Source organism: Scardinius erythrophthalmus, assembly GCF_964197995.2.
Source record: "Scardinius erythrophthalmus genome assembly, chromosome: 20".
Lineage (NCBI taxonomy): Eukaryota > Metazoa > Chordata > Actinopteri > Cypriniformes > Leuciscidae > Scardinius > Scardinius erythrophthalmus.
Window position 1 is genome coordinate 14,747,317 of NC_138240.1, and position 15,195 is coordinate 14,762,511.

A 15,195-nucleotide genomic window follows, 5' to 3' on the forward strand; every position below is an offset into this window, starting at 1 on the left:
ATGCATTTTATTTGACATATTATGCTTTTTTTAATCTTTATAAAAACACTGCACAGCTATTTACTTCAAATACTTTAATTAAACCAATAACTGTTTAAAATAAATCAATACTTTTATTCAGTAGGGACGCATTAAATTGATCAAAAGTGACAGTGAAGACTTTTATAATCTTACAAAAGATTCTTATTACCTGTTTTCAACTTTTCAACAAAAATTTTCACTGTTTTCATCATTGGTGATAATAATAGGAAATGTTTCTTGATCACCAAATTAGCCTTTTGGAATGATTTCTGTTTCAGCTTTGCCATCACAGTAATAAAATAATGTTTTGATTTTAATATATTTTAATGTAATTTAAGTTGTAATAATCTTTCACAACATTATTGTTTCTGTTGTATTTTTGATCAAATAAATCAAATAAGACTTTAAAAAAAAAACATTTAAAAAAAAAAAATCTGACCCAAACCTTTGAATGGTAGTGTATAAAAAACCATGGGCAATTGTGCCTCCATGTTTAAATATCTGGGGCTTTGTTTTGCACCACAGGTTAATATCTGGTTGATTTCTGATACTGACTAATACTGAATCCAAGCTCATCAGTGCGTTGTATGATTTGAATATTAATGAAATATGAAGCGGAGCCAGAATTATGACCATGACCGGCAGCGATATTTTTTTCCACAGGATGGTAGGGGAAGACTCATGAATATTAATTAGGAAAGTCATCCCTGATTGGTCGGGTAGGTTTAGGGCGGGGTTAGGGGTAGTTCATCAGACCTCCAGTGGCGGGTAGGTTTAGAGGTGGGGTTAGGGGTAGGTCATCAGGCCAATCAGGGATGACTTCCCTAATTAATATTCATGGATCTTCCCCTACCATCCTGGGAAAAAAAATATCGGCATGACTAAACATCCCATAATAACTTTGAGTGGGGTGACAGCATCTCATCTTTGTAATGGAGTATGTGTTAAATATGCAGCTCGAGTTTGTAATAGAGCGCTCAACTGCAGGACTGAACATTAATAACAGCCACACCGCTAGAAAATGTCTCTAGTCTTCAGTGCAGTGAGTAAATGACATACTGTCAGCCATGCTGGCCATCTGAAGTAACCACAGATACATATATCATCAGTTACAAGAAGGTGTAATACCACAGTTCAACCACTAGAGAGCAATCTCGATTCTAGCTAAATCTTGTTCGCTGTCTCGCTCTTATGTGGTTTAGGGCTTGTTAAGCTGTCAGTCATCACTGCTGGCTGGGCATCTCTTCCTTGAAGACAAAAGAGGGAGGAGAGATGAAAAAGGCCTGAGAGAGAAGAAAAGGAGACTAGTGCGTGAAAGGAGTTCAAAGAATGAAGGAGAGTACGCTATGTAATCGCTACAAGCAAAACCGCTGTCTTTTAAAGAGGTGTGTGTGTGTGAGCGAGATGAATGAATGAGGTCAGAAGTCCCCATGGGAATTGAATGATTTTTGTAGTTGTCAGGGATAGGAAGAGAGAAAGAGGGAGAAAAGGTGGGTGGAGGAGGGGTGGAGATGATTGAGGAGAGTGATATTGATGTATGTTGTTCTTGTTGACTGGTGTGGAGCCCTAGACAGGAAATAACAGTGTGAAGTGGGTGTGGTTTGTGGAGTGCTGGGAAATGACACATGGAGATAAATTGTTACTATATCTGTAAGTGTCGCTCTAGCAGAGATAATGTCCTTTGTAAAAAATGGGCTCTTATTTGCAGTTTTAGGTAGACCGGGTTTTGTTTTTGATTTGGAGCACATGCGGGGTCCAAAATGAACACTCAACAAGCACCATATTGAAGTAAAAATTGGCTTTTGTGAGCATCTAAAAATGGAGGATCTCGCCAGTTGGCCAGTAATTTTATTAGGAGCTGCTAATCCATTTTAATCCGCGTTCACTTTCACTCTGAGCACTACTAACAGGCTTCCAGGAAATCTGAATTCACTTCAAAAATTCTGTTCACACTCGAACATGATTAGGTCTGATTCATATCAGGGTCGAGTCGACTCATGCCCTTCAGCTGTTGACTGAAGCTTGTTCAAAACACGGCTTACATTGAATTCTATTAATTATACTCTGAACCTTGCTGATGTAAATTCAAATCGAAGACTCACACGTCTTCAAATGACTTTTACCTCAAATGGAAAATGTAACTGAGAGATAATGACCAATGCATGAAGTGACACAATGACCTGTGCTAAATAATTCCACTGTAACACAGTCCAATATTCACTACCAGTCAACTGATTGGAGTCAATAATAAAATTAATTCCATTTTCAAGTAAATGCTCTTCTTTTTAACTTTTTTATCAAAGTGTCCTGGGGAAAAAAGTACCACAATTTACACAAAAAAGCAAAACTGTTTTCATTGATTAATATTAAGAAATATTTTTGGAGCATCAAATCAGCATAGTGCTCTCTGAAAGATCATGTGACATTGTAATGATGCTGAATATTCTTATATATGGCCAAATTACATGTTATGGCAGATTAAATTTTCTTTTAATATTTGCAGGTATTGTATTATTTTTTGTATTTTATTCCCTGTTTATGGTTTCTGACATTATTGCCTTGGCACACAATTCAATCTAAAGGTGATGAATTACACCTCCGATTTCACACTTTTTTCTTTCTTTTTTCTCTTGTTTAATCCCCTCAAATATCAGCCGAGACTGCAGTGCCAGAACAGTGTGCCTCACCGCAGCATCTTATTAAAACAAAACTGGAGTGTGTCAAGCTTCTAGTGGTTCCAAGTAAAGTTGTGTGTGTGTGTGTGTGTGTGTGTGTGTGTGTGTGTGTGTGTGTGTGTGTGTGTGTGTGTGTTGACAACATGCTGAAAAAAAATCTTTCTCAAAGCCTTTGGGTTCCCTCTATCAAACACTGAAGCTTAGAGATTGCGGCAGCGTATTTGATGTAGATCTCTCAGCTGAAACTTTTGATAGTTTGACAAATTTAGACTAGCTGAAATCATTCTTGATGTGTTGAGATCTTTGAGACTGCACAAATCTGTCATTTAAAACTGTGTCAGAACAACCTCATGTGATCTCTCCTTAACCACCAAAAGAAAAAAAAGAAAAAAAATCATTTTTGTTTTGTTTTTGAAAGAGTAGTAGGTTGTTTATTGAAAAATGGTCTGCTTTGTGAATCTGTGTCATACTTTGAATGTATTACTTTGGCATAGTATTTCAAACAGAGTTGCTTAAAATTAGTTTTAGATTGAGAGCAAGTTCTGCCGAGGAAATGCTAGCAGAACTCTGTAGTGTATTCCGCACTCATCCAGGCATGTGTGTGTTAACAGATAAGGACCTTGTGCAGCTTCTTCTCTCTCCTTCTGTTTCTCCTCTCTAACATTTTCTGCTCCTCTGCAGATAAAAAGATAAAAAATTATAAAAAAATTAAAAATACCCTACTAACCATTTCCTTAGTTAAACATGTCAAGTTCACAGAGGATGATCTCCCTGGTCTTCTGAAGATAAGTCTTAAAATGTGAGTGGTGTCCCCATAAGACTTAAAAAATGTAAAAGAGATTGCTTGCTATGTGAAAAGATATTGAGCAACAGGTGTTCTTCTGACTATCGTGATATGCTTGTTGATGGTCATTTGTTTGTTTGTGGGCTTGGGAATTCATGGTTCACTGTCACAGAGGATTTATTTTTATTTTTAAATGCATTAAATTGTATAAACATTTTTTTAATGAAGTCTTTAATCCTCAACAAGGCATTTATTTGATCAAAAATACAGTATCTCTCTCTCTCTCTCTCTCTCTCTCTCTCTCTGTGTGTGTGTGTGTGTCTTATCTAGTTCTGAGTCTGTCAGGCTTCAGATCCAGCAGCTGGGTGAGAAACTAGCTGGATTGAATTTAAGCATGGTCTAAATCCTGAGTAAGACAGCTAGATACCCCTCTCATCTGTTGCTAATCCACTTTAATCCCAGTTCACTTTCACTCTGAGCACAACTAGAGCGGTTTCCAGTCGATCTGAATTCGGTCCAAACATTCTATTCACACTCAAACAGGATTAGTTCAGATTCATATCAGGGAAGACTCAGTCGCTGACAGATACCCATGACTGAAGTGTGTTTAAAACATAGCTGCTCTATAATGGTAATTATATCCCATGCAGGAGCAAATTAATGTGCTCCTCCTCTTTAGATGTAATAGGATCCAGTAAGATTTGTTCTCATTAATATAATATGGCATAATCTTTAGGGTCCTATTAAAGGCGCATAGCCAATTCTTTTTCATTAAATTTACTCCCCTTTTTGGCATGAATGAGGCTCTTTTTCAGTGTTCGGATTTTTTTTATATATGTATATTCTTATTGATGTTTTTATATGTTACTGGTTTTATTGATATGAATATTTAAAAATTGAATTCTATATTTATGTATGAATATTATGTTTTGCCATTTTTCTTAGATTTAGGCACAGATTTATGCTTCTCTTTTATGGTTTATCGCTTTAAATCATCTGGTCCCATTTTGGTTTTATGTGTTAATTTAGTATGCGTAGTTTCATATATATTGGTATGTATCTACACAGAATCTGCTGTGTTGGCGCTGTGACAGTTGTGTCTTTGAATGTTGGGGGAAGGTGGTAAGCAAGAAAATATTTATAGCTGCATTATAATAACTCTTTCTTTTCTGGCTTTTTTTAAATGTCATCCCTCTCTCTCTCTCTCTCTCTCTCTCTCTCTCTCTCTCTCTCTCTCTCTTCGATTTTCCTCATACTTTCACACTGTAACTTGCTTGCTCATTCCCCTGCCTTTTCTCTTTCCCTCTCTCATTCCATCTATTTTTTTTCTCATTCCCTCTATTTTTTTATTTGCTGATTTGGGTCACTGGCTGACTAAGAGACAACTCACAGCTGGCCTATAAACAACCTTCCCCTTTCAGCAGCATTAGCTCACACACACACACAATCTCCTCTCACTCCAGCACTCAGCGGCACAAATCTCTCACACACTTGGCATCATTTGTTTACTGGGTCTTTTAAATGAGACCAATCTCTTATCCTTTGTATTTTCATATCAAGACATTTTACATTCCACTATGACCCTTCCTTTTTCCATTTTCAAAAATAGGAATATATGCCTGTTTTACTTTATCATTATGCGGTAATTCAATCGTGATGTTATCATTAGGCCTATTAACTTATCATCCAGCTGTGTTTGTGTGTTCATTTTCCAGCCCTCTGCACTTATATTTCTTTGCCATGAATCACCATTTTGTCGGAATAGACCACGAACAGCAGATTGCTGTGTTTGTTTATGAAATGGGAGTGATGCGTCAGTAATGCGATGATAACACTTTTTGAAGGGTGCGCGCGCGGGCACGAATGGACTAATTCCAACTTTTCATGCAAACGGCGAGTGAGAGAGCGCACGGTCTTCTCTAAGAGTCATTCGAAGTTAAATTACCAGAGCTCCATGTCGAAATCCAATAACCAGGCGGCTGATAACGAACATACAGTGTTCGTATTAATCCCATAATCCTCTAAAATTGCTAATGACATCACTATGCTCTGGTGCAACAGTGGCACGGGCCGTGGACGGGTCCTGTGGTGAGGTGGTTTACTTTGCTGTTAGGATTCTGGGTGTGGTGGAGCCATATTGAATATTCAGGTTCAGCTCACGTGCGCATCATTTTAATTAATTCGCGCTCACCAGGCACAGACTTGGTGTGGTAACAGTCTCGCCATGATCAGCACAGCACACTCCGCCCAATTGACACCATATGCCTTCACCCGTATCTCAAGTGCTCTGTGTGTCTTGAAGAGGCGGTTGCATTTTGAGAGACAGATTAGTGTGTGTGTAGGTGTCAGAAAAAAATAATGCTTGAGATTTGTATATACAAAGATACTGCATTATTTAAACCTCACTTTCTGCATGCACCCACGCTTAGATGTATGCTAGGGAATAAAAAATGGCCATCACAGTATGTGTGCGATTATCTGCCAGTCACTCTCTCTTGTGAATATGTATTATAGCCGCCTGCCCGTTCAGGCCCAGCCGTGACAGATGCTCACTGGGCCGAGGAAACCTGCTGCTCTGACCACAGGGGAGGGGGTTCGTGGGGTGAGCAGAGAGGACAGGGTTGTGTGTTGAGGGGGGCAGGGAGGGGGTCTGCCGGATGCAAACAATTACAGATCAACAGTGCTGGTGAGACACGAACACAAACCCCTCTTCTTGATGGAACGTACCCCCTACTCTTGCCGTTCCCATGGTAACTCATAGAATAGCTGCGGCCTTGCAGCTGACAGCTTACCTGAATGTGTGTGAGTGTATGTGAGTTAAAGGACCCCAGGTGTGCTCTGTGAAGTGTGCGCCCCTGTAATCCGCAGGCTGGATTTTTGGGGATTACAAATCAGCCCATTAGAGCTAGAACTCTTCTCATCTCAAAAACCCGCACACACAAAGGCTGTATAGAAGAGACTGTCTTTTTTTTGTCTCATGCAGATATGTGTCTTATTAATTATTGTGTGCAATGCTGTTTAGTGCAAAGTTGATGCAGGCATGAATATAACAAGATTGTGCTTGATATATTTAAGCGCTGTAATATTGGTTCTTGTGGTTTTGGACCCACAGAAATACGTGAGACTGTCTTTTTTTTTACTCACTTTGAATTCCAACTTCAAAATCTACAGATATCAACGCCTGTGAGACTTGAGCTATGGATCTCAGCAGGACACCAACTGAACAGGACATGAGCGCTATCTGTGAAAAGATCAGGTGCTGTACACTCATTTTTAAATGGTTCAGGGATTTTTTTTTTCAGTCTTTACATTGTTGCATTCACATTTGATCCAAGATATTCATCAGATAAGGTTTAATACATTATTGTAGAGATAATTTCATTTGTGCATGTGTGTGTTCACATTTACTCCAAGATATAGTCCAAGTTCACTGGTTCTGAAGATTTTTACCCCGGGTAAATTTTGCATTCACATTAGATCCAACATATGAGATCACCAATTTGTCACTGGCTTAGATTAAAAAAAATAATAATAAAAAAAATGTTTACCTTGGGGTAATTTTATGAACATATTACTGGTTTAGGGATTATTGTTTTTAAATGTTTTTCCTGGAGTAATTTGAAGTATCTTTGTTGCACTCACATTTGATCCATTTGCATTTATGCATTTGTCAGATGACTTGCTTTCCATTCTTTACTAGTGACTTTCATGCATTCCATGCGAATAATCAAACCCATGGCCTTGTTACTGTTTGAGCTACAGGAATGGTCATATTCACCAGTGTGGGCATTGAGAAATGCTGAAATTCAGATCATATGCATTTTCATGACATGCAAGGATTTGAATTATGGGCTCTGCTTTATTTTGGGAATGATGAGTAACTCTAAATATGATTGCACTTCCCAGAGGGTGTTTGGCGAGCGCTGAATTGCAGGCGTGTTACCCATCAGTCTATCACTCAGGTTTCACAGAGGAAGCTCTCAGTTATGGGAATCCCTCTCCTCATCACTTAATGTGATTTAGGTCTGCCGTGACTGTATGATATAATACCATCAAGCGTCTAGACATAGGCCTACACACAGGCATGCCCGCAGAAAGAGACATGAATCTCATCATCCACAGTCAACGAGGAAAATTCGCAAATCAATTTTTTCCTGCTTAGACATCACTGGTGAATGCACAAAGAAAGGACAAGTCCTTTACCACAGTCATCTCTGCTCAGCTCAGACTACAGCAGCACGAGAAAACAGTGGAGCGCGAGGGCAGCTTATGGAGAGAGAGAGAGAGAGAGAGAGAGAGAGAGAGAGAGAGAGAGAGAGAGGACGTGCGCGCGCACAGTATAATTGAGCCGTATGAATTTTTCAACATTCGTGGATTTGTTCCAACCGTGTCAGTGGCAGGCAGACTGCGAGACACAGATTGGTTTTTGTAACGCGCAAGTCTATTTCTGACTAAGCGTGGATTTCACATCCGCCATACAGGGCTGTGACACGCGCCTCTGAAATTCACCCACATGCAGTGTGATTTAAAACTGGAAAACAAAAATCATAGTTACGAAAATCCATGTCTCCATGTCAAACAATACATTTAAAACGAGACCGTGTCTGAATAGGAGATCTGGAAGAAAAGAAAAAGAAAATGTGATATAAATGCAATACATTGAAAAGAAAAAATACGCCTTGGGAAATCGAAAACTGAATAAGGCATGACGTCACATGACAACAATTGATTGTTACAGCTACAACCTTGTTTTATGCAGTTTATGGCTATAACACAACCCCCCATACGTTGAAATTGGCTACAGTTTTTTTCGCACTCTAAAAATAAAGAATATGTTTGGTATTTTGCTGATTAAACATTTTTTTTGTATGTATAAGCTAGTTCATCATAGCTATATTTAGAAATATAAATGGTATATGGTAAAATTGTATTGTGCTTAAGTTTTTTAGTTCTTTTTTTGCATTACATTGTGTTTTATATATTTTTGTCTTAGCCATTGATCAGGGGAAAAGTCACTTGTTATCCAGTGAGACATCATCGTGTGGCTTTCTGTTACAGGTGTTAATATGGAAGATGTCGCCTGTATTTTTGGATATAAAAGGTTGGTATTAACAGTATATAATTTAAATAATCTATGGATTTATTGAGTTTTTATGGATATATATTGTTCCGTTTTCACGCGTCTAATTAATTATATCGTTTTTATTTTGATATTGTCACGCCTAGTAGGCTACCTCTCCAGCGGTGGACATGGCGTCATCTGAGAGGAAACAGCCTTGCCCACACTGGAACGAACCATTCCCGTATGAGTGAGAGAGAGAGAGAGAGAGAGAGAGAGAGAGAGAGAGAGAGAGAGAGAGAGAGAGAGAGGGGACAAGAGAAAGAAAGAAGCGAGAGGGGGAGGAGTGAGGGTAGCACCGGGTTCGCTGTGAGCCATGTTGGATGTGAATGAGAGATGCTGCGCTCGTGTCGCTGCTAGCCGGAGCTCTACCAAACACCGAGAGTAGATGCGAGCTTCCCGGGATCACCGAGCGACCGGGGAGCACGGCGGAAGGAGTCGGGCGGTGGTGAATGAGGTGGCCACTTAGCCGGCGTTTGGAGAGAGAAAGAAAGACACTTCGGTTCAGAGAGAGGGGAGAAAGGGGAGAGAGAGAGAAAGGATTTCACCAGACTAATGGCTGCACTGCTACTGGACTTGGGCTCGCTTTCGCCGCTGTTGTTTCTCCTTTTCCTCAGCTCTTTGTTCACTGTTATCCCGGGGAGTGCAGCAGGGCCGTGCTGCCGCTCTCTGTGCACCCACCCAGCCCCCGGAGACGCTCAAATCGCCAGCCTGCCCGACGGAACGGTAGCGGGGGCTTTGGCTGGGGGCGACTGGAAGATCCACCCTGCACGGACGGTACGGTCGCATAGACGGGAATTGCATTGCTTACGGTCAAGTGCAGTGGGAACCTCCTCAGGTCCGTTGGGTACGGATTACCGGAATTCTAGTACATGGGTATCAGAACCGGCGGCGCACACCGGACGCTGTCATCCCCAGCCTTTTTGGAGTAACAGTGGCAGCGGAGAGAAGGGCGTTGTTTCTCGTGTTCTCGCCTCTCCGGTTCAGTATGGCAAAAAAAGGACTATACAAAGGACTAGAACGCGCTCGCGGCCACAGACGCGCCTCGACACGGGGAGGGTTGTTGTACAAAGCGTGTTGGATAACTCTAGACCCGCAGATAGCAAATCCAGGCCTAAGCACTGCCCATGTCACCCAAAACGGGAGTTTGCTTCTGCCAAGACATCAACTCGGTCGTTATTAAAAGCCCATTCTCATTCTAATGTGGTTTCGGGCGCCAATAAATTGCACAAAGCGACAGCGGACCGTCCCCTTTCAGGCACCCTGAATGTTATCGATCTCACCAGAGAGGGCTGGAACGGGTCAGGCTTTGAAAATACCCGCGGGTGCTCGGAACCGTGCGCGCGGCAGCTCTCTCTAGGGCTTGGAAGCGAAGCAAGCAGCTGTCTCGAGTCACACCGGATCACAGGTTGTTCTGAAAGGCATCCAGCCTGGCACAGCAGTAACTGGCACCGGTTCAACATTTCTCTGGGGCGCTACGCTGTTTGTGAAAGGCAAGCAAGAGAAAATACAAACACCACTTATTCAAATAACAGCTCAAAAGTACAATTTGTGCATGCAAAGTCTGATCGGAATAGTCCATTGAAGTATTCTTGTACACTCAAACGGACTGATGCTCGGGATTTAATGACACAGGCTGACTGGGTCAGAACTGGGACTTGCTTTGATGACAGAAAGACTCATTATAATAGATCAACTGGGATCAGCGCTGCTCCGTCTTGTATCGGTGATGTACACAACACTGACTCATCTGCTACTGGCACTCCCAGGGGTCACAATGCATCACATATCTACCTCTTAATCGAGTTAAATTTTCCTAAACGTTCTCGTGACTCACACATTCACATGCGAGGCAATCACACAGAGCGCGCGAGAGAATATTCAGCACCCGCTCAGTGGACAGCACCAGTCTCCGTGCATGATCTCGCTTACTCGAGTGACTTTGCTGAAAGTTTGTTGCTGAGGAATTGGAACAGTAACAATAACAACAACTGCGCCAAAAATCGTAATAATAACCACAACAACAGCAGCATTCCTGGCGATCAAAATGCAACTGAAACTCAAAATGTTCCTGGCAATGAAGAGCGCGACTTTGTAAAAGGGGAAAGCGCACGCTCTCCTTCTCCTTGCTCCGGTGCGCGTGCAGAGTGTGGTGACTACAGCGCCGACGACAGCTTAAGCGCCGATGGGGGAGCCACGCGGCCGCAATTAAAGTCCGGTAAACGGGTGTCATTACAAGCTGAGGGTGTCAGCCAGCAAGAAGAGCAGCTGGAAGCCGCGGCTGAGTGCGGTAGGAGGGAGGCACAGATAGAGGGCGGGGTGAAAGGGGAGGGAAGGGGGGAGGGTGACAGACAGCATGTAGAGGGAGAAAGGGAGGAAAGCATAGAGTGGGTGATTGCAGAAGACACAAAGCAAGAGACAGTGTTAGATGAGACAAATTTACTGAGAAAAAAAGAAAAAGGTCAAGGCAATGGCACCTCTCAGTCCGAAAGAGAGAGTGATGAAAACAAAGAGGAAATGTATACTGAACAAAATGAGCTTGCATATAGTGTAGATGGGGTGAGAAACACACGAAAAAAGCAGCACAGTGAGAAACTAAAAGCTGTAGAGACCGATGAAGTGCAGAGAGGAGAGGAGCAGGAGTACAATGAAGAGCAGACAGGTATCCCTCCTGTTGGGCGCTCCCGTAGAGCTGCTAATCGACATCCCCATTTCCCCCAATATAACTACCAGGTTCAGGTTGCTGAGAACCAGCCTCCTGGTACCTCAGTCATAGCTATGACAGCTGAGGACCCTGATGCTGGTGAGGCAGGCAGACTCAGTTACAGCATGGCCCCTTTAATGAACAGCAGGTCCATGGATTACTTCCAAATCGACCCAATTACTGGCCTTCTCTCCACCACACACATTCTGGATCGTGAACACATGGACTTGCACTACTTCAGAGTTACAGTCACAGACCACGGCTCACCGCGCCTTTCTGGAACAACTATGGTGACCATCACCGTGGCTGACCGTAATGATCACTCTCCTGTGTTTGAGCAAACAGAGTACCGCGAAACAATTCGAGAGAATGTGGAAGAGGGATATCCTATTCTACAGCTGCGAGCAACAGATCTTGACTCAACGACAAATGCCAATATACGCTACAGATTTATTGGAGAAAGTGCACCTGTTGCACGCTCTGCTTTTGAGATTGAGCCACGATCAGGCTTGATCACAACACGAGGTATTGTTGACAGAGAAGCAAATGAGCGTTATACATTGCTGGTGGAAGCAAGTGACCAGGGGAGAGAGCCGGGCCCACGGTCAGCCACTGTTAGCGTCCATATCACTGTGTTGGATGAGAATGACAATGTTCCACAGTTCAGTCAAAAGCGGTACGTGGTTGCAGTTAGAGAGGATGTTCGACCACATTCCGAAATCCTCAGAGTCAGTGCTTCGGACCAGGATAAAGATGGGAATGCTGCTGTGCACTACAACATAATCAGTGGGAACAGCCGAGGACAGTTTGCTATTGACAGTGTTACTGGAGAAATCCAGGTGGTCGCTCCGCTTGATTTTGAGACAGAACGTGAGTACACACTGCGACTGCGGGCTCAGGACAACGGACGCCCCCCTCTCTCCAACAATACTGGAATTGTGAGTGTGCAGGTCACCGATGTCAACGATAATCCACCCATCTTTGTGTCCACACCTTTCCAGGCTACAGTGCTGGAGAGCGCTCCTATCGGTCACTCCATTCTCCACATACAAGCTATTGATACAGATAATGGTGACAATGCACGCCTGGAATACCGTTTGACGGGGACTGGCACAGATACACCGTTTGTGATCAACTCTGCCACTGGTTGGGTGACAGTGAGCTCAGAGCTTGACCGTGAATCGGTAGAGCACTACTTCTTCGGTGTTGAGGCTCGAGATTATGGCGCCCCACCTCTTTCCGCCACAGCTAGTGTTACAATCACAGTAATGGATGTTAATGATAACCGACCAGAATTTCTACAAAAAGAGTATTATGTTAGACTAAATGAAGACGCAACTGTTGGAACAAGTGTGGTCAGCGTAACCGCAGTTGACCGTGATGTGAATAGCGCCGTCACATATCAAATCACCGGGGGAAACACACGTAATCGCTTTGCCATTAGCACAGCCAGTGGCGGAGGACTTGTCTCCCTAGCACTGCCTTTGGACTACAAACAGGAACGGCGCTACGTGCTAACAGTCACTGCTTCTGACAGAACTCTCCACGACACCTGTCAGGTGCACGTCAACATTACAGATGCCAATACACACCGGCCCGTGTTCCAGAGCGCTCATTATTCAGTAAGTGTGAATGAGGACCGGCCTCCTGGCAGCACCGTGGTGGTCATAAGTGCCACAGATGATGATGTTGGAGAAAACGCACGTATCACTTACTACCTGGAGGACAATATTCCACAGTTTCGTATCGACTCTGCATCCGGAGCGATCACACTTCAAGCCGAACTAGACTACGAAGACCAGATGACTTACACTCTTGCCATCACTGCTCGTGACAACGGAATCCCTCAGAAATCTGACACTACATATGTGGAGGTCAACGTTAATGATGTAAATGACAACGCACCTCAGTTCCAGAGCCCCAGGTATCAGGGTGGAGTCAGTGAGGATGCTCCACCTTTCACTAGTGTCCTACAGATCTCTGCTACTGACCGTGATGCTCATGCCAATGGCCGTGTCCAGTATACATTCCAAAATGGAGAGGATGGTGATGGCGATTTCACTATTGAACCAACCTCTGGGATAGTCCGAACCGTCAGGAGGCTTGACCGTGAAAGTGTTCCCTTCTACGAGCTGACTGCATTTGCCGTGGATCGCGGTGTTCCACCTCAGCGTACACCTGTACACATTCAAGTCAGTGTTATGGATGTCAACGACAATGCTCCTGTGTTCCCTGCTGACGATTTTGAGGTTCTAGTAAAGGAGAATAGCGCCGTTGGGTCCGTCGTAGCTCAAATAACAGCGACTGATCCAGATGAGGGCCAAAACGCTCAGATTATGTATCAGATTGTGGAAGGCAATATTCCAGAAATCTTCCAGATGGACATTTTTTCAGGAGAACTCACCTCTCTAATTGACCTTGACTATGAAACACGGAACGAGTATGTAATCGTTGTCCAGGCCACGTCAGCGCCGCTAGTCAGTCGTGCCACTGTGCGCATTCGACTGGTTGACCAAAATGATAATGGGCCTCAAATGCAAGACTTTCAAATCATCTTTAACAACTTTGTATCCAATCGATCCAACACCTTCCCAAGTGGGGTTATTGGACGAGTTCCTGCCCATGACCCAGATGTTTCAGATCGTCTCTACTACACTATAGATCGTGGAAATGAGCTGCACCTGCTGCTGTTGAACCACACAAGTGGGGAGATCCGCCTCAGCCGGAAGCTGGACAACAACCGACCATTGGTGGCCCCGATGCTCATCACCGTCACTGGTAAGACCAAAGAAAGAGGGAAAGATGTGCGGGAGAGGGGAAGGGAGAAAGAAAAGGAAGAAATGGGGAAATGAAGCAAGGGCTATTAAGGTCATGAGGATGAAATCAAATCAGGTCAAATTGGTTTTGCTAACTCTTTTCTTCAGAGCTCTATTATGAAATATTGCTGAAGGCAATGTGTCAGTGTGCAGAGTCTATGTAAGTGGCAAAATGGAAAGAATAGAAGATATCTTTGAGAGAGCTGACCCTTGACTTGCATTTTTCCCTCTAAAGGCATTTAGCGATCAATGTAAATTACTTTATGATGGCACAATCTCTTACTGATATTAGCAGGTAACAATACCCTTCAGAAGTCTCAGTGGTAACATGAGAGAGTGTAAGTGCTGAGAGGAGCATTGCTTGGCCACAACGGCTGATGTTGTTGATGGCATTGCTGGGAAGTGTACATAATTATGGCTTTTGAAAGGTTATAAATGGTGATTTGTTATTTACAGACATTGTGACTAAATGGTGAATTTATCAAGATGTGTGGGTTTTTGTGGCTGTTTTGTGTTTATCACTTAGAAAAAATGTCCTACTTGACTTGAAAAATATTGCTGATTTTTTTGTTTACCTTACCTTTCAGTTTGTGTGTGTGCGTGTGTGTGTGTGTGTGCGTGTGTGTGTTTGTGTGTAAGGCATATAGGTTGGGGAGTTTGTAAGACTGCAGTGTTGGACAGCTCAGTTACCCTCTGGTAAAATTCTAACTCTCTCCTCTGAGGATAGCACACTTCCGTTTCCATCCCCCTCTTGCTCTTCATTCCTCATTCATTTTTTTGCTTCCTTGCTTTCTATCCCTTTCTTTCCCTTTTTTCTCACAGAATTTTTTTTTGTTGGGTTAAATAGTATAAATATGTGTTTCTAAATGAGCGGAGCAGTTTATGGATTGTTTGACTTTATCAGAATTTTGATGTCCCAAGGGAAACGGAAGGTTAATTTGAAATATAGTATTTCCTATGAAATAATTCCTTTGTATTCCAATTCACCCAGAGAAACAGCAGTTACAGTTTCCTAATGAGCACAGCTCATTGTCTGTAAGATGAGATGACATGGTTTGAAGCTCAATGTCGCTTTT

At 42.8% G+C, this 15,195-nt stretch overlaps 1 protein-coding gene across 1 annotated transcript in view; it reads left to right on the plus strand.

The window, feature by feature from the left end:
- Nucleotides 1-9,127: 9,127 nt before the first annotated feature.
- Nucleotides 9,128-15,195, plus strand: part of celsr3 (cadherin, EGF LAG seven-pass G-type receptor 3) — a gene marked incomplete at its 3' end in the record, with an annotated part of 48,269 nt that continues 42,201 nt past the window's right edge. Inside the window, exon 1 of the mRNA XM_081349730.1 lies at nucleotides 9,128-14,081. Within this exon, the coding sequence (XP_081205856.1) occupies nucleotides 9,155-14,081 (4,927 nt within the window). The 5' untranslated portion in view covers nucleotides 9,128-9,154. The remainder of the gene's footprint in view (nucleotides 14,082-15,195) is intronic.